The sequence below is a fragment of the Pipistrellus hanaki genome (assembly GCF_964339955.1).
Source record: "Pipistrellus hanaki genome assembly, chromosome: 10".
Taxonomy (NCBI): Eukaryota; Metazoa; Chordata; class Mammalia; order Chiroptera; family Vespertilionidae; genus Pipistrellus; species Pipistrellus hanaki.
In genome coordinates, this window is record NC_140512.1 from 41,307,626 (window position 1) to 41,325,619 (window position 17,994).

The 17,994-nt window shown below is 43.5% G+C and overlaps 1 protein-coding gene across 2 annotated transcripts in view; it reads right to left on the reverse strand.

The window, feature by feature from the left end:
* RAPGEF5 (Rap guanine nucleotide exchange factor 5) overlaps positions 1-17,994 on the reverse strand; it is a 181,753-nt gene that overhangs the window by 42,187 nt on the left and 121,572 nt on the right. The window contains exons 10-11 of one of the 2 annotated variants that reach the window (XM_084896499.1): positions 14,901-15,013; positions 14,383-14,471 (exon numbers count right to left, since the gene is read on the reverse strand). In XM_084896499.1, coding sequence (XP_084752625.1) covers positions 14,383-14,471; positions 14,901-15,013 — 202 coding nt within the window. The remainder of the gene's footprint in view (positions 1-14,382; positions 14,472-14,900; positions 15,014-17,994) is intronic. The other variant, XM_084896500.1, reaches the window with a different exon arrangement.

The following is a 17,994-nucleotide window of genomic DNA, read 5'->3' on the forward strand; positions in this document are numbered from 1 at the left end:
GGACGATTTAACGTGGGGGAGAGGACCCGCCCGCATTCCCAGGAGAGCGAGGGGCTTCCTACTGGAGCCCCTGTTTACGAGAGTCTTACGTCTGCACAAAAAAAAGCAGGGGGAGCTTCATGCAGAGATCGGCCCCCAAAGTCGTTAACCTGCCAGCAAAAATATATCGCTGGTCACCCTAATAAAAAAAAAGTGTGGAATATACATTTGAAACTTTATGTGTCTTTTACTCAGGTTTTAAAATAAAGTCAAACAATGGCATACTGTCTGAGTCCCTGGGATATTTTAAAGAGGAATGCTCATCCACAACATTTTTTTTTGTACTAAATATACCTAGTAATTGATGAAAACCCTCAACTTCTCTTGTCTGATTAAAAATTGAAATTATTTATTTATTTAATTTATTTATTTGCATTCAATGATAGATACAGGCAGCAAGGACCAGAGAGAGCCTAGAACCTGCCTTAGGTTGGCGCCAGTGACGTATAGAAACCACTGCATGGCGGAGCTGAGATCCTTACTCTGCCAGCATTTCAAATGCAGGGCATTCAGGTTGAGGCTCTATGGGCTGATCTTACACTTAGCTCATTGAATTAGGTTGCAAGGCTTCTCTAATCAGTATTTACTCCATTAGGAGCTGAGATGAAGAAGAACACCATTAACTTTGACATAAGCAGTCTTTCCTTTCTGGAACAGCCTTAGGTAATGAGCTGAGCGACTGGGAGTCTGGTTGGATGCTGACAAAACAACCTGACATTCGGTTCAATTAATCAGCTCGCATATGACAATATTTTGTTAAGGGCTTTGACCCAGAAATGCTTATTTCCCCAAAGCTGCTACCATATTAAATATTCAAGGCATTTGCCTAATTACCTCTCTGCCATAGAAATATTAATGAAATAAAAACAATAAGGCTACATAAAAACTTCTTCAGCTAAAATCCTAATGAATACAATAGCTAAAAATCGTAAAGAATAGAACATATTCCCAATAGTCTTGAATTTCTCTCTATTTAATTAGCATATTGTCCTGAAATTTTTCTATCTATAAAGGGCTTTCCTTTATTCTTTTTCAGCACTGTTATTTTTTCTCCCCTGCACATGAAAGTAATTGAGTGATATAATCAAAATGACACCCTTCAAGTAAAAGTGCATTTTATAATAGCCATGCTTCAAAAAAGTCTGTCCCATTGGTACTTAAAGATATTTTTAGAACCACAATAGCTATATAAATGATCCCCTGAAGACTATTAGAAAACAATAGCCATTTAGAAAGACTAGCAAATCCATTGGCATCCACATTAACTCTATAATTATCTATTACATTCTATAGCGCTTAATTAATTGTAACTTAAGACCAGGCAAAAAAGCACCTTTGTGTACAAAAGCATCTTTCATTAAAACAAATTCCTAGTTGCCATAAGCACTAACATTCTTATAAAAAGATGTATTCGCTTTGATTTCTAACTCTGTGAATACCTAGGTATCAATATACAAAAAAACCTTTTCTTCAAAATTCTATTAATTAAATCAATCACTAAATCTAATTCCAATTCTTGGCTCATCACTGACAAAACTACTCAGCCATTCTTTTGGGAATACCCCGTACTCAAAAATAAAAGAATATTTTTTTAGTGACTTTTTAAAATACAGGAAGTACTCTACGTTCAAAAAGTAACATGCTAATGGCAATCAAAACTGGAAGGCAGCCCGGCTGGTGCTGCTCAGTGGTTGAGCATCAACCTATGAACCAGGAGGTGGTCACTATTTGATTCCTGGTCAGGGCACATGCCTGGGTAGAGGGCTCGATCCCCAGTAGAGAGCGTGTGGGAGGCAGCCAATCAATGATTCTCTCTCATCATTGACGTTTCTATCTCTCTCTCCCTCTCCCTTCCTCTTTGAAAGGAAATAGTATTACAGTTTTAAGTAATGTGTTATAACCTGAAATAAAATACATCTATGTGTAGTCAAAACTAGAGCATTGGTAGAAGGAACTCTAAAATCCATGTCTGTAATTAGCCCCAATAATGTTAATACAGGGCTCTTCCCAGCATCTGTTTTCATTTTAAGGCAAAAGGATTGGCTATTTTTATTTGGTTTTACTTGAATGTACTTTTCTTTTATTTATAAATTAAAATATTTTCTGGGTCTCATTTTCAGTGTATCAAGCACTAATAATTTCCACTTTATTTCTGCAAAACATAAGCATTTCTAGAACCTCCTGGATGTTTATCCTGAAGGAAAAGTAATTGGTTTGGTATAGACCCTTTTGGTAATCAAATTATAGAGGCTGTGCTAAATGTTTCCAAGAGGTCTAAGCTTAAAGCTTTTTTTTTTTTTTTTTTTTTGTAAAAAGAGAAAAGAAAAAAAAAAACACCCCACATAAAAACAAACCTTAAAGCCTAAAAATCACAAGAAGTATAGGGTTACTTAGGAGCAATTAGAGAAAACTACCTCAGTTATTTTTCAACACTCATAAGCAAAATGCACTGCAATAATGAAACCACTCATCTGTTAAAGTGAATTACCAAATGAAAAGAATTTTGACACGACAACTGCCTATAGTGGCCATTTAATCTAAGTAAGGTAATGTGAATATTCGACATTTCTGTACTAACTCATATTCCCTAACGTACCGTTAGCAGTTTTGTGTCACCTGTATTTCTACCTCAGATGCAATGGAATGTCAGGCACTCTAAAATATGTTCTGCTTAACCTTTATTTCAAGGAGACAAGAAAAGCTTTGTACTTGAAAGGGCCCATTTCTGGCCCTGGAATGTCACAACTTACCATTATTTTTTGAGGAGCAGTGCCAACATGTACCATGTAATTCGATAAGTGCACTCACATGCGCACACACGCACACACACGCTTTCAGGTTCATGGTTGAATGGTAAGTGGGTTAAAGCCATGCTTCTTTCTCAATGCCTTGGTCCACAGAACAACTGTGAAACAGCCATGGGAGAGATCACATGGTATAACAAGAAGCTAGGAAAGTAGGTTGGAATAAATTCCTAGAGGGACTTTGAGCACCAGACTAAGGAGACTGCAGCATCTTCTACAGTGAAAGGGGAGATTTTCAAAATGAAGAGTGATAAGAGACACAGATTATGCTCGCTGCACCAGGGAAGTCAGACTGGGTAAGGAATAAGGATGTGTTTACTTTCAAACACCTTGAGCTTGAGTTCCATGGGTTTAAGTGATGCTATTGAGCAAAAGCCTCAGAGATGAGAGCTTGCTTCAGAGGGCTGGATGAGTATCGGTGCTACTGTGGACAATGGCTGAGACCAACATGAATTCTCAGACACAGTCCTGGAAAGGTGTCAGCAGGGGTCTGAGGGTTGAGCTGGGTTGTATGTTCACATTTGGGCAACAGTAAGAAAAAGATGAGTTAAGGCAGGGGAACGAGAAAAGAGATATAGGAGAATTGGGAGATACAAATGTAATAGAAGCCAACAAGAAAGAAGGATTAGAAAAGAGAGCAGATTTTACGTGTCAAAAAAGTGCCCGGAAAAAGGTTCATGAGCCTGGGCATTCAAAGGCCATAGGATCTGGTGTGTGGATGGTCTCTGGTCTGAAGGCAAGTTTAGAGCAATGCCTCTGAGTAAGTGGTAGGAGCATATACTCTTGTTAGACTAAAAGGGACACAGGCTGTCCTGATGATCAGCTCTCAGACCGCCTATCACAGTGTTTTCCCCCAAAGACTCCTACTGCAGTGGTAGAGATCGCTGATTAGTAACAGCAGCTGCTCTCATAAATGAGACAGGAGGAAAAATTTCTTCACAATCAATGCAAGTATCATTTTATTTAACCGTATAGATTGGAACATGGGAATCGTCATGGGTATGTGGCCTTCAATACTATCTGCCAGCATCTACCAACAAAAATTAATATCCGGTTGTGAGATTCACTCAGTTGAACATAATTGACCTCTCTGGGTTGCTCCCTCTTGTATGATTAATATCACATAATGCATTCTTGTGATACAAACTGTGTTCCTAAAAGCTGGCCAATTAAACATTCCAAAGCTTGATGTAATAAGTAAAAAAGAATTTAAACATTAAACCTTAACTTAGAAGTCTGGGGCATGGTTATTTCAAACAGTAACTCTAATACTATTTGACTCAACTTAGAACGAGGTATGATATTTTATCTCCCAAGCACCAAGAAGAATCTCTGCTATCAGCTTTCTTTCAAAACTAGAAATAGGTAACAATTCTGAAAGTTCCCCACCTCTCCAGATTGTTGGGATTCATTAGCACCGAGTTTCAGAGAAGCAAATTTTTATTTGTTTATTTTTGTTTCTGGTTAACAGAAATTCTAGGGATACTAGAGAGAAGTTATTTTCTTTAAGGTTTAGCAATTGACGATTTTAAAGCTAAGAATCAGCACGATAGCTAGATATATTAAAGATAAAAAGATATTGCACAAACTTGACAATTTAAAGTAAATGCAACTAAACACAACTAACGCTCTTTCTAAACAATCTGGCGCAAGATCTTCCACACGCTGACAGCTTCCAATGCGGGAAAATTTACTTTAGTGTATTTCCTATGCTTAAAGGTACTCATGGGATAAATATTTCAACCAGCGGCTGACAGCAGGGACGCCTTTGTGTTCTGGTTTCCAGAACAGCCAGTGGAATCTTCATCAATAACACGTAGCTGGCTCCTTCCTCACACAGGTGGAAGGGAGACATGGTTTAGGGTCACAAAGAAAGGCTGGGCCCCAACCGAAGACCTATCCCTTATGTCTGAGCACAGAGATCTCTGTTCTGAAGAAGATAGAGCTGTAAGATACAGTGTTGGTGAGGGCATGTGCCGGGGGTGGTGTTGGCGGGTAGGGGAGACTGGGGGGAGGTCAATGGAGAAAAAAGGAGACATATGTACTACTATTTGTAATACTTTAAACAATAATAATAAGAAATAGAAAGGAAAAAAAAGATACTGTCTCAACTTCTGTAGGGGTTTGGCATCTGACAGGTGAGATCATTAAAGAACCACATAAGGCACGTACAGACCCAGGCTGATAAACATCCATTCATGCGAATGTCTGCACATCCCACTCCTGCCTACCACACCTATTCTTATGGGCACTGGGAAGCCAGGGGTGGTTTTGGTGGGCAATGAGGCAAGTAGGGAAGGGAACACAGTAGCTACTTAAATGACTACACAGCCACCCTTAAATGACCACTATGTGTTCTGTACCTTCGCTTTGCCCGCCTCCCTCTGCAGGGTGACCATGGGGTGATGGCCAGGGCCCCGATCAATCTATCAATCGCATTGCACCCGCCTTGGCTGGTCTGGCGCCAGTGGGTGTCATAGCGAGGTTGCTTGGACAGTCTTTCTGCTGTTCGGATGATTTGCATATTATGCTTTTATTATTATAGACAACCTCTCATGGCTTCTCCATTTAAAACCCAGTGTCCTAGGAGGTACAGCCCCAGGCAGAGGGGCTCAGACCTAACTATTGTTACTAGTGAGCAGAGGATAAAGGAGGAACTTTTAAATAAGTTCCCAACATTAGAACAGTGGGCAGGGTTCTAGAAGGACCTCCCTTGGCATAGTTGGGGAGAATTTAGAAAAATATATGGACTCAGAATAACTCAGAGCAGCAGTGCTGAGCAGTGCTCCTGCTGTCTCTGACACTCCCTCTCCCCTCCTCCCTGAAATCAATAAAAATGTTAGAAGATTCACTAAGTATAAAAAAGTTAGAAGATTCACTAAGTATCCTGTATACCCAGAACAAATAAGAACCGTGACTTGAAAATAGAAAAGGATACAGAATTGCTCTAAAAATAATTTTCTGTTCACTATTTTGGTTATAACAAGACATTTTGGGCATTCTAAGAAGATACTTTAGTTTTCCCCATGTTCTGCTCAGCCACATTTAACAACTGTGAGTATGTGTTTGTTTCTGAGATTTGGGGGAGGTATTGTGTATGTGGAAGGGGGGATGGGAGGGAAGGGCGTGAGGAGAGGATTGCCAGCCAAGTAGCTGCCTTAAGTAGAAGGCAGAATGCTGCAACCTACAACCGAATGAAAAGAATGGTTTCAATTATAGAGCAAGAAAGCCCCGAGGGCAGAAAACGAAGATAATGGGAAATGGGAGGGAAGCTTATAATGAGAAGACTATGAAATGAGGAAAAGCTCAATTACAGGTATGTTACAGGCAAAGATCCCCCCACTCACAGAATGTCCCTTTCAGACATGTGCTTGTCAATTACAGCAGTTCGGTGGCAAGGCACCCCTTAAACGAAGCCATAATTTGCCTGAAACATGCTGTGAAAGATTAACACACAGTGATTATAATCAACAAATTGCCATCCACTAACATTCTTTCCTCACACGTGTAAGAATGTCTGAAGTACACTCTTGTACACTGAAAAATCACTCCCCCCCCCCCCCCCCCATTTTCTGATAGGATGCTCAATTTTGCTTGAGGAAAATGTCACAGCATTTAAACATACAGTCAAGGACATCTGATGGTCTCACTTTAAATCCATCAACTGTGTGGGGAGGTGCCTCCTGAGATCTCTGAGATACAAAGAGACAGACAGAGAGGGAGAAGAGTGTTTTCATCCTCTGACATTATCTTCAACGGTGTCGAGTAATTCCAGGCACTGATGTTACAGTCAAACTATGGTTTCCCTAAAATCACTAGACTGCAAAACACACTATTGAACATAATATCTTGTCTCCATGGATTTCAGAATCTGTTGCTCCTTTCAATTTGCTGCTCCCCAAATGCCTGACTTACACCACACCTTTAAGCAAGTTTCTGGGAATGAGCCTGGACGCTGAGAAAATTACAAGTGTATAGTCTACGGAAGCACAATTATTATGACAATAGACCAAGGCTCACTTAGAAAATATGATACATTGAAAAACTTTAAGATTTGAGAACAGCATTTTCTTGTGAAAGGAACAAAAATCCATTTCCCCTTTAAAATAATACAAAAAAAAAAAAAGAAAAAGAAAAAGAAAAAAATTTACAAGAACAAATATTGGCACCAAACTGCTGGGAACCTGCTGTAGAAATTATGGAACTATAGATGGGAAAGAAACCGACGCAGCAGCCTTCATTCTTAAGGGGCAGCGATTAGGGAGACAGATTTAAAAAGAAAACTAAACAAAGCTGTCATCTTTCTCAAATTTATTTTTATGAGGAAAACTACAGGCTATACTGAATATTTGTGTTTCAAAACAACCTTCATCCTATGACAAAGAGACAATACAGATGTAAGCCAATATCTTATTCATATAATAAAACTGACATCTATTAGTACTTCAAATGCTATATGAACTTTAGAACTTATTAAACAGTCTTTACATTTTAGAATATATTATAATTTTATATATTCTGATTTTTTAGAAAGCTGACCAATCAAATACACACTTTTAGCAGCTCTCAATGTGCCAGAGTATTATATTACTTGGAATAACTTATCCTCCAGTCATTCTAATAAATTGGAAATGTACTGAACAACAAGGAAAGAAATACCTAAGGTTTCCACAGTCATCTAAAAAAAAATGAATATCAAACCGGCATTTGAGGTGGAGGGAAAGCAATCCAGGAGATGCAAATGCAATGTAAATAAGGGAAAATGTGCAAATGGGTATAAAGAGGAAAGTCCATTCATTTCCAGGTCTTCCATATTGGCTGCAGTGTACCCAGGGAAACCCCTATGGTCAGTGGGTTGAGATCACTGTAACTACAGAAACAGCTCAAGATGGTCCTATCTTGTTTAGTGAGATGCTGAGTTGCTTTTTGGAGAGGATATACCAAATCATGCAGCCAAAGCTTGTGCAGAGGAAAGAACGTGGTCCCCTGCATCTGGAACCAAAGTCTTGAACCCTGGCCCCCTTTCCTTGCCCTGTCCCCCAAAATCAAAGAATCAGGACATAATTCTTGAACACAAGAACCCTTTCAGAAGCCAAGGGTCCACTGTCCAGGAAGCTCTGGTGTTGATGCCCCTTTACCATAAATGGCCAGGTGCCAAGGTCCTCCAATTAAAACTTGTCCCACCAGCATTTTCCCATGCCTGTTCCCCCATCCCCTTAAAAACCCTTAACCTAGTCCAGCGAGTGAGATGGATTTGAGGCATCATTAAGTCCCCATTCTTCTCAGTTGGTGCTTTCTCAATCAATAAACCTTTCCTTAACCCAAACTCTGACGTCTTGAGTTTTGGCCTTTTTTTTTTTTTTTTAATATATATATTTTATTGATTTTTTTACAGAGAGGAAGGGAGAGAGCTAGAAACGTTGATGCGAGAGAAACATTGACCAGCTGCCTCCTGCACACCCCCTACCAGGGATGTGCCCACAACCAATGTACATGCCCTTGACCGGAATCGAACCTGGAACCTTCCAGTCCGCAGACCGACGCTCTACCACTGAGCCAAACCGGCTTCGGCGAGTTTTGGCCTTTTGAAGCATCGGGTATAAGAACTTTGGTCTAGTAACATCATCATCAAGAGGACTGACTTTAGAGACACAAGCAGTCACGTGGGTACTACTTCATCTAGAACACAGTGTGAAGGAAACTTTCAAAGACCCTCTACCTCACCTCCAGGCTCCAAACAACCAGAAAAGGGTTGATAGTTTCTTTAAAAGCATTCAAAGAAGAAAATCTTCAGTCTCTTGCTAAGATGCCCAAGTTTTTCAAAATTCTTATAGTCAAGAGGGTTAAGATCTACTTTCTAAGGCAATTCTTGCCCCTCACATATTTCATTTCCACCTTTGGACCCTCTTGAAATTAATTTCCCATTGCTTTACAATACTTTAGTTTGCTTGTAGTATGCTCTGAGCTATAGTTAACCTCTAAGTATTGGAAGAGGTCATGTGGAGTCAACATGAAAATGATGCAATTAAGAAAATGCATTGCAATGATCTATTCTCATTCCAAATGGGGACTAAACAGTCCCTGAAAAGCATCCTTATCCATTAAGCATCTCCTTTTGCCCACTGGTTGTGCTGCAATGAAAACGTCCACATTTCTATTATTAATCAGTGCATGTTAATGACCTTATGCTCCGGCTCTGTCTCGCTTCATTTCACCTTGCTTCATTACCAACAGGAGTATTAATTAATCCACAATCTCCTGGCAATGTAAAAGCATCTCTTCCCTAGCTACCATACATGATAGCACATGTTCAAAGGGGCTGTGGATAGATGAGTCCGGAAGATGAACACCTCAAATGAAATCCACAGTCAAAATCCGACTTCCAATCACTTCTCATGTGAACGTCTGATACAGCATCAGCCACTGAAATTAGGACCTCTTGTAACCTTCTTGGAGCAGTGAGCTCATGCATTAGCCTCTCTGCTCACAGCTGGGAACCAAGCAGCAGGTCTGTGCTGGAGATTAGATCGCTCTTAAGTGGCTACTAAAGCACCTGATTTGGGGCATATAGCCAGAGTTGAATGGTAGGTTTTTATTTCATTTATGTCTTTCATCCATGATTCTAGTCACTGGACAAAAATGATAAAGGAATAAAGCTAGGAATATATCTGGGTCCATCCCCAGATTCAAATGATCACTTGACCTCTGAAACAGCTTAGTTAACTTCTTTCTTAGTTTCTCTGTCCATTAGATGAGGATAATGATCCTGTATAAGGATCTATCTAATGGAGAGGAAGTTTAATGGATTAAATGGAGTGGTGCCTTGAGTAGCCTTCAAATCCTGGCTCTCAAATCTGGAAGGGAACTCAAACGTCACGTGGTCTAAGTCCTCAGCTTTCACAAATGAGGCAACTGAGAAGAACATTTCTACACAATTCCAATGATCCCATCACTTTGTCAATGCTAATTTATAAAGGCTCCCAATGTTTCCTTTACAGAAAACACATTGCATTCTTCATATTAGTAATTAGGAGAGAAGCTAAGGGAACTGCCCAAAACACACACAAACCAAACCAAAAGAAACAAACCCTGGAGTACAAAGATGAGAAAGCAGAGCAGAAACCATATTATATATATGTACACACACACACACACACACACACACACACACACACATTTGTATTGATTTCAGAGAGGAAGGGAGAGGGAGAGAGAGATAGAAACATCGATGATGAGAGAGAATCATTGACTGGCTGCCTCCCACACGCCCCCTATTGAGGATTGAGCCCACAACCTGGGCATGTGCCCTGACTGGGAATCCAACTGTGGCCTCCTGGTTCATAGGTCGATGCTCAACCACTGAGCCACCCTGGCTGGGCAGAAACGATATTCTAATGTAAGCACTTCTGCTCCAGCTCTCCCTCCCTCCACAGCACTTGGAGATTTCCACTGTCACTGCAGATAGCTGTCTCACGCCTTTGCTGTGCCTGGAAACAGAAGGTGCCTGGCCAGCTTTACTCAAAGTTCTGGTGGCGCAATAATACTCTACAAAGCCACGATGCTGGAGATGTAGGATAATGCTTGGACTCTATCGATAGAGGAAGAGGTTCCCATAATACAAGCCAGGCTTGTATTTCACAGAGGTTGTTGCCTTGTTACAATGACATGCTCCGCCTATGAGGTGCTCAGCTCACCACCAACACGGAGGCGCCTATCTGGATCAAAGCAGGTGGGGGAGACATTCCCACCCTGAGCATAGACTACACCAGATAACCCATGAAGTTCAAGAAAATACCTGCCATGCCTTGAAGAAATCAGGTCAAGCCTAATAAGAATCAGCTGGTAGGCTCTCCCTAGTTCCCCTAACCTCGTCTCTGTTTGCTTCTTGTTCTCGGAAACCTGCAATCATAGCGCGTTGCCATCGAACGGATGAATAAGTGATAGGAAACTGAAAAAAGAGGAGAGCACGTAATGCCTTTCCTGGTGTTTCCCTGAAGGTCCACTCATCATACTGCAGATTTAGAGAGAAAAATCAATAAGAAGGTTTTTCTCTGTATAAACCATGTGATACGTAGTCCCCCCTCCCCGCCCCTGCTTTGAAACAGACATTGTTATTCCCAGAAGCATCTCTAATAAAACATGCTTTATTCTCTCGAGGATGGGGAGAGGGCTAAAGAGAGGCAGGGACCTCTGTGGCCCTCAGTCCTGCTCTCAACTCCTCCTTTCTCTTCCTTCTTGCCTTCCTGGTCATTCTCCTGGGCTGGGGATGCCCCATGATGCCTGCCCTACTCTGGGAAGATGAGAGATAGAGCTGTTTGATTTTTCTCAAACATTCCCAATGTTTCAAGTTAGAACTTGAGCCTTGAAAGAAAAGGAAATCTTTGAAAATGGCTTCAATCACTTTCCATGATCACAAATAGACATCCAATCACCAGACTCAACGGGGAAGAATCATTCATTCATTTTCATTCATTCATTCCTTGTGCCTGGTACAGCTCAGAGGAAAGGGGATTATGAGTAGGCAAATTATGCACATAGGGGATTATGAGTAGGCAAATAAGTGCTGTGTGGATCTAATAAGTTAGGAAAAGCATTAATAGATTGCTTTTAAGCATTTTTGATATTACTTTTGCTTTGAAAACTTAGTTTGATTTGGTAACAGAATACTATACGAATTCAGGTAGTCACAGAAACACGTTATCTCCCTAGCCCTGACATTCTCCTTTCTTTTCTATTTAATCGAGTAGACTTACCTCCACTTGTGCTTTAGCATCACGGAGTAACCACTTCAACTGGTCCTTTGTGATGTAGAAGGTTTCTTCCCCTTGGCCCTGCACCTACACTTTCACAACTAAGTGGCTTTTGTGGAGAAGAGATGGGGAAAAATTTGCATCTCATGCTTGGTTATCTTTCCCAACCTCCAGTGGGTACAGGAATGCCAGGTCCAGAGCAGGTTCATGGCACCCTCTGGGACCATTGATTTCCTCCCAGGTACCCCGTTCCCCTCACTGCCGTCGGGCCGGGCGGAGAGCTGCCATATGGCTCCACCCTGCCCCATATGGCTCCATCTCCCTAGCAGGGGCGCTCGAGAACATAAAACGCTGCTGCACACTTTTATTGCAGCCCCTTCTCATTCCCCTCCATCTGCCTTCCATATATTTATGTGACTCTGTCAGGCTCCTGCACACAGAGCCTTTTGTAATGAGGACTGCCGGCCGGACCAAGATAGAGAACTCGACTTCACCTCCCTCAGTGACAAGGAGCCTCGATGACTTTCCATATGTGATTCCTTCAGTATTCAAACGACAACGCACCCATACCCAGTGTCCTGCAATTTGTACACAAGATGTATTTTCTTTCATATTGATGATCTCTTTCAATTTTATCAACAAAAGCCACGTGGTGGCTCCTCTGTCGACAGCACTGTGCGCAGAGTTTTGAAGAACTGCATGTGACTGCCACATAGGCACCCCTGTTACATGCACGTCAATCTCAAGTTGACTTTCTTATTGTCCTAAAATTCTCCTTAGGTCAGAGAAGTCTTTACCATTTCCCCCCTCAAATGTCTGTAGAACAACCTAAAGTGTGTCCTCCAAACTCTAAGAAAAGGAGAAGGAATGAGGAGAGGCTGACCCCAAATGGCGTCCCCTCCTGCCACCAGCGAATTGCCAGTATTCTGGTCCCAACTTGGGTCAGACCACTGTCTCTAGTCCTCTGAGCATGGGGCTGAAGTGACACTGTTGATCCCAGGATTGGTATAATTGATAAGAAAGTGGAATAGCAGTCACCAGACACCACACACAACACCAGTTCCCGACAGGAGGCAACTCCTGGCATGAGGAAGCATAAGCGGGGTGATTTCTCACTCCCAGTGTTCGACAGCGGGAACTTGTGATTGGCCACCTTTCACAGGAAACCAATGGCAACAGGAAATAAAGAAAAAGAAATCAAGCGAGGCCTTGGGTTGGCTTTCATAATTTCTACCCTTATCAATATGCCCTGGGCACAAAGTCTTGTGTTAAAGAATAAATTGTGGTGCTATTAAGGAGAAAGCATTTAATCCCCCCGAACCTCTACACATGTTTAAAGGTGTCCTCTTCGTGGCAGGTGAGTTGCTGGTGTTCTAGTCCCAACCACCTGCGAGAGGCAGTCAGGTGATCAGTACACGGGCACCCTGGAGGTGCTCTCTGATGAAGGGGGACAGGGAGCGGTGCCCAAGCGCACAGACTATCAGCCAATGGGCACACAAAAACACCCAGCCAATGCCACGAGACTACACTTCTCCTTTGGCTTGTTTGTGTACAAACGACAACTACTGATTCCCCCCCACCCCCCAAACATACCTGTGCAAAATAAAGTACTTATCTGAAATTTGAGATAAAACATAACATTACTGTAGGAAACCTGACTGGGTCATTTTGCTTTGTTTTCCTTACCCACCTACATATCTCACACATCCTTGTTTCTCTTAATGCCCTTTGGAATGCAACAGAGAGCCAAACTTCAGTGAGTTAGGTTCAGGGAAACCCCTGGGATCCAAGGAAATTCTTGCTCCCACCGATGCTGTCAGGTCATAATCCTTCCTGCCTGGGAAAACCTTCGGAGTTCCTTTGTACTGAGACAACTGACAACTGCCTCTTCCTGCTGCAGTCAATACCCCATGATCGATGATCGCAAACTGGGGGCATCCCAGGTGCCCTGGTGGCAGCAAGAAGTGCCTTTCCGTCAGGGGATCGAGCTACCAGTCTCAGGCTGTGGCCAGGGGCCTAGGCATGGGAATGATTGCCCCAGGCTGGAACAATTTACAAATCTGGGGAAGAGAAGCAAGTATTCACCCTCCTGTGAGAAAGACAGAGGGGCTCGTCCCTCTGTACATGGAACAGTAGTGTTTGCACGAGGGCAAAGGTGAAGGAGCGATACGGGCATTTTGCTCCCAGATTAAATAGAAAAGGCAAGGGTTCCGATCAGTCAGACTTCAGTGAGTTGTAATTTCTGGACGGAGGGGCTGTGTGCATCCTATTCTGCACAGCAGGGCGTGCTCTGAGCGGCGTGCAAGCCGCTTGGGAAAAGGCACAAGTTGCTCAGCTTATTAGTTGCTGAGCAGTTGCATTAACTGTTGACATTTCCCTGGGAGGCTGCTCCCCCAGTCCAGAGCCCCCCACAGGCCAGGTGAATGCTTCTTAACCCCTTGTCTGTCTGCATTTCTCCCCACTGAACACTGGCCTCTGGCCAGCCCTCTTTAGGTAAGGTCTGGTAAAAACTGCCCAAGACATCAGAACATCTGCCTGCGTCTCCTCCTCTTTGTACAGCTACTTCCCCGGCAGCAGCCGCTCGGATCTCCGTGTGTCCATTTAGTGGATTTAAACAAAACGGCACGGGTCTGAGGGAGAGGGGGCACGGAGCATATGCTGGATCAGCCTCCCCGCCCCCCGCCCCCTCCCTGTCCCGGGGCTCCACAGCAGGAGGCTTGCTCCTAAGGATACACAGGGACAAGGGCAGCCGCTGCCGAGCCTGGAAGCAGGAGACAGCCCGGTCTTACCTGTTTCTTTGTCCTGGACTTCTTCCAGGTGCAAGTCATTCAAAAGATGCTCCAAGATCTTCTCGGGGGTCCCGGACACGACCACGTATCTGTCGGAGAGCAGAGAGTCCACCGAGTCATCCTCCGTGGAGGACTGCGAGCGGCTGCTCCACGCATCGTCCTCGTCCTCCTCGTCAATGTATTTGAAATAAGGCACATCGAAGGTGGGCAGGGGCAGCGGGCGGTCCGAGAGCCCCGCGCTGTCCTTCCTCTCCAAGTGCGGGTCTCGGACCCGCAGCCGGGAGCTGCCCATTGTGCCCGGCTCCTGACAAAGGCATCCCCTAAACGCTAAGAGATCTTGGCCATCTCGGGCTTTCCCTGGGAACTGAGTCCATCTGGCTGCCGAGAGCTCTGCAGTCAGCTAGAACGCGGAGAGGCGGAGAGAGAAAGGAGGGGGAGGAGAAGGAGGCAGAGGAGGGAGCGGGGAAGGGAGGCGGGCGGCGAGAGGAAGCGGGAGCCTGAGCTCGGAGGAAACTCACCTCCAATCGCTGTGGGCGCTCCCTCCTGGGGGGGCCGGGCCACTGCGCTGCACCTTCCTCAGCACCAGGACGCTCTGCTCCTGCTCCCTGACTGTGGTCACCTCACCATCCTGCTGTCGTGGGGACGGGAGAAGGAAAACAGGAGAGAAAATTAAAAAAGGAACTCACTAGAGCGGCATTTTCATGAGCTGCTTTGTGCCGTAATTTCTCTGAAGATTCGGAATAAATTAGCAGGCTGGCCAAGAAGCTCCCTCTTGGACAGTATCCAGGCTCAAGTTCTATAGACACAGAAAGCGTGAGGGAAACAGAAATACTCTGAAGTGTTTTCATGTCACGAGGCCTTTGGGTCTCGGGGAACTCCTGTGGCGGCAGGTAGAGCTAAGTGAGAACATGACCTTTATGCATGGGGGCAGAAAAGGGGCTAAAAAATAAAGCAAACAGAAAAGTGGGGATAAGGATTCAGACTGTTCATTGTTAAAGCTACCTGAATGGTTTGAATGAAGAAACCCAAAGTTTCACAAAACACAACATATAAGTTGCATGGGTATTCCCTTTTACCTGGGGAATGCTTATTAAACAATCACTCTTTTAGAAGGGGAAATTCATTTACAACATATTCTTTACAATTTATCTGTATTGCTAAAAGTATTACAGAAGTCCCCTTTCACCCTGAACTCTCTGCTTCCCCCTCCCTCCCCTCCCTTGGCCTTCACTGCACTATTGTCTGTGTCCCCCTCCCCCAATCTCATTTAAACACAAAAACAATGAACAAGCCACATTAAATAGTGGTAGATAGTCTCTAAAAGGTGGGCCTAAAGCGACCCGTTCAATCATTCAGTTCCATTTCCCGCCCCCAGACTTGAAATGGGCCTTCCAATTTATCATGTACTTGTTTTGCCAGAATGAAAGCAACAAGGGTCTCTAGTAAGAATCTCATCTAGGCCAAGATTCGGATGTCATGGGTGAGTGCCCTGACTTTCTTCACCTCAGTCCCTTTGAAAAAGAAGAGAAGGCGGGACAATCATTCATTTCTGCACACGCAGCTCGCACAGCCCACAGCCAGCGTGGCCACTGACGTGCTGTCGGAGTGGACCCGCTGCTGACCCAGCAGTGTGCCGCGGGCCCGGAGCGATGAACTCTCTCTGAGAGTGTCCTGTGAAATCCTCCCCATGTGCTACAGCCAGTCAGTGTAAGAGAGCCAAATGCATGTCAGAAATCCCAGTTTCTGTATATCTGGGGATTTGAGCAAAGAGATTAAAGCAAGAAAAGTTGATAGTAAAGAAGGCTTTATCTTAAAAATGATGTCTTTAACAAGGGAAACCTGTCCTCGGGTCCCCTGCATGTTTCTGCTGCTGACAGAAAATCCTGCCTTATAATTAAGTGCAAACATAAAGAGCAGTCTTCCCCATAGGAGAAGAGGCACTAGGTCTGGCCTGCCTTATTATCCATCAATCCCACAGACCTACAGTATATTGTTCACCCTTCATAAGGAAAGCAGGGCACTCATCTTGTTATAACTGCCAACCAAATCAGTGATAAAATTATGATCTCAGCTCCCAGGATCCGGACTCCTAAGACAATGCAGTGTCCTAGTCGTTTGAGTCCTCCAAGATCTTCTTAAACACACACACACACACACACACACACAAAAATACTAGTCATTCTAAACAGCAACGTAATTTTATGATGATGCTTTTTAAATCTTTTGGTGGCAAATAATTTTCCTATGTAAAGCTGATGTATTACATTTCAGCAAGGTCAGACACACAGTTACTGTGGCAATTAATGTGGGATATTCATTGTTAAACTCCCCAAGGACAGAGCGCGATTCCTGCAACATGAATACCAATGTGTAATTGCTATCTCTCGTTTCTCCAAAGGGCTTCTTTTGTTATCCACAGGAAATAAGGTGGCCAAAGAGAGGGGCACATATTGAAAAAACGCGGGCCTGGGATGCTGCGGCACACAGGAACAAATGATTCAGTAAATGGTAGGTTTGAAAGGAGAGAAATCTCCCCCTGGTTTCCCCCTTCTCAGAAGCTAATGCTCATTTTGCATGAGCCCACCGCCGTTCTGACATACGTTGTACATTCTCTGTGCACGTGATATATGGCGTTATTAACTTCCACGGGCCATGCACACACATATGGATGGGAAGGGCTTCCCTAATGTCTGTGCGACTAATATGCATTACAGGGCCGTGCACAGAGCAGCCACACTCTGCTGGGCAGGAGACGAGCTGCATCAAATTGATGTGCTATCAATAGCACCTAATGTCATAGTGATGGTTTCCATTTCGAAAACCTGTTAAAAATAAAGGAGAGAAAAAGCAGAAAAATCGATGTATAAAGGGAGATGTAAGTTATCTAAAATTGCCATGAAAACATGATCACCCTCTGTGTCATAGCTGGCTCTCAAGAAGGAAGGCTAGATGAATGCCTCCCGACCCCATGCATCCTCCCCTACTTGCTCTTCCTGAAAAAAGAGCAGAAGTGGCATGGTTAGGGGTCTGGGTGTGACACTTTATTCTAGTGCTTGCTTGGTTAAGAAGAACAGTATTTAGAGAACTAATGATGGGAAATGGTTCAATGACAAGTAGCTCATAGATGCAAGTAAGGCATTAAAACATAAGATGGAAGTAAAGCATCAAAACACCTAATTTACAGTTACTTATTCAACAAACAATGAGGATCTCACATGGTAAGGGCACTGTGCTGGCCACCAAGTGGCAAGCAGAGATGAGTAAAACAAGTCCCCTGCCCTTAGATGACAAGTTAAGAGGCTCCATAACAATGTAAGTCTAACTTAGCACCCAAAGATGAGGCCAAATGTAAGAGACAACTCAAAGCTATAACCCAGGGGATTTGATGGTCAAAGATGACTGTGGTTGACAGAGAATGAGATGCCATTAAATGGGGCAAAAAATGTAAAGAGAACCTGGTTCTGGTGAGAGTGGTGAACCTGGTTTCAGACAATTGGTGTTTTGGTAATGCTAACACATCATGCTGTCAACATGTTTAGCAGACAGAAATAAAGAATGAGACCCCTGGACAAAGGTCAGGGACAGAGACAAATCTGTGAATTATTCAAGGTT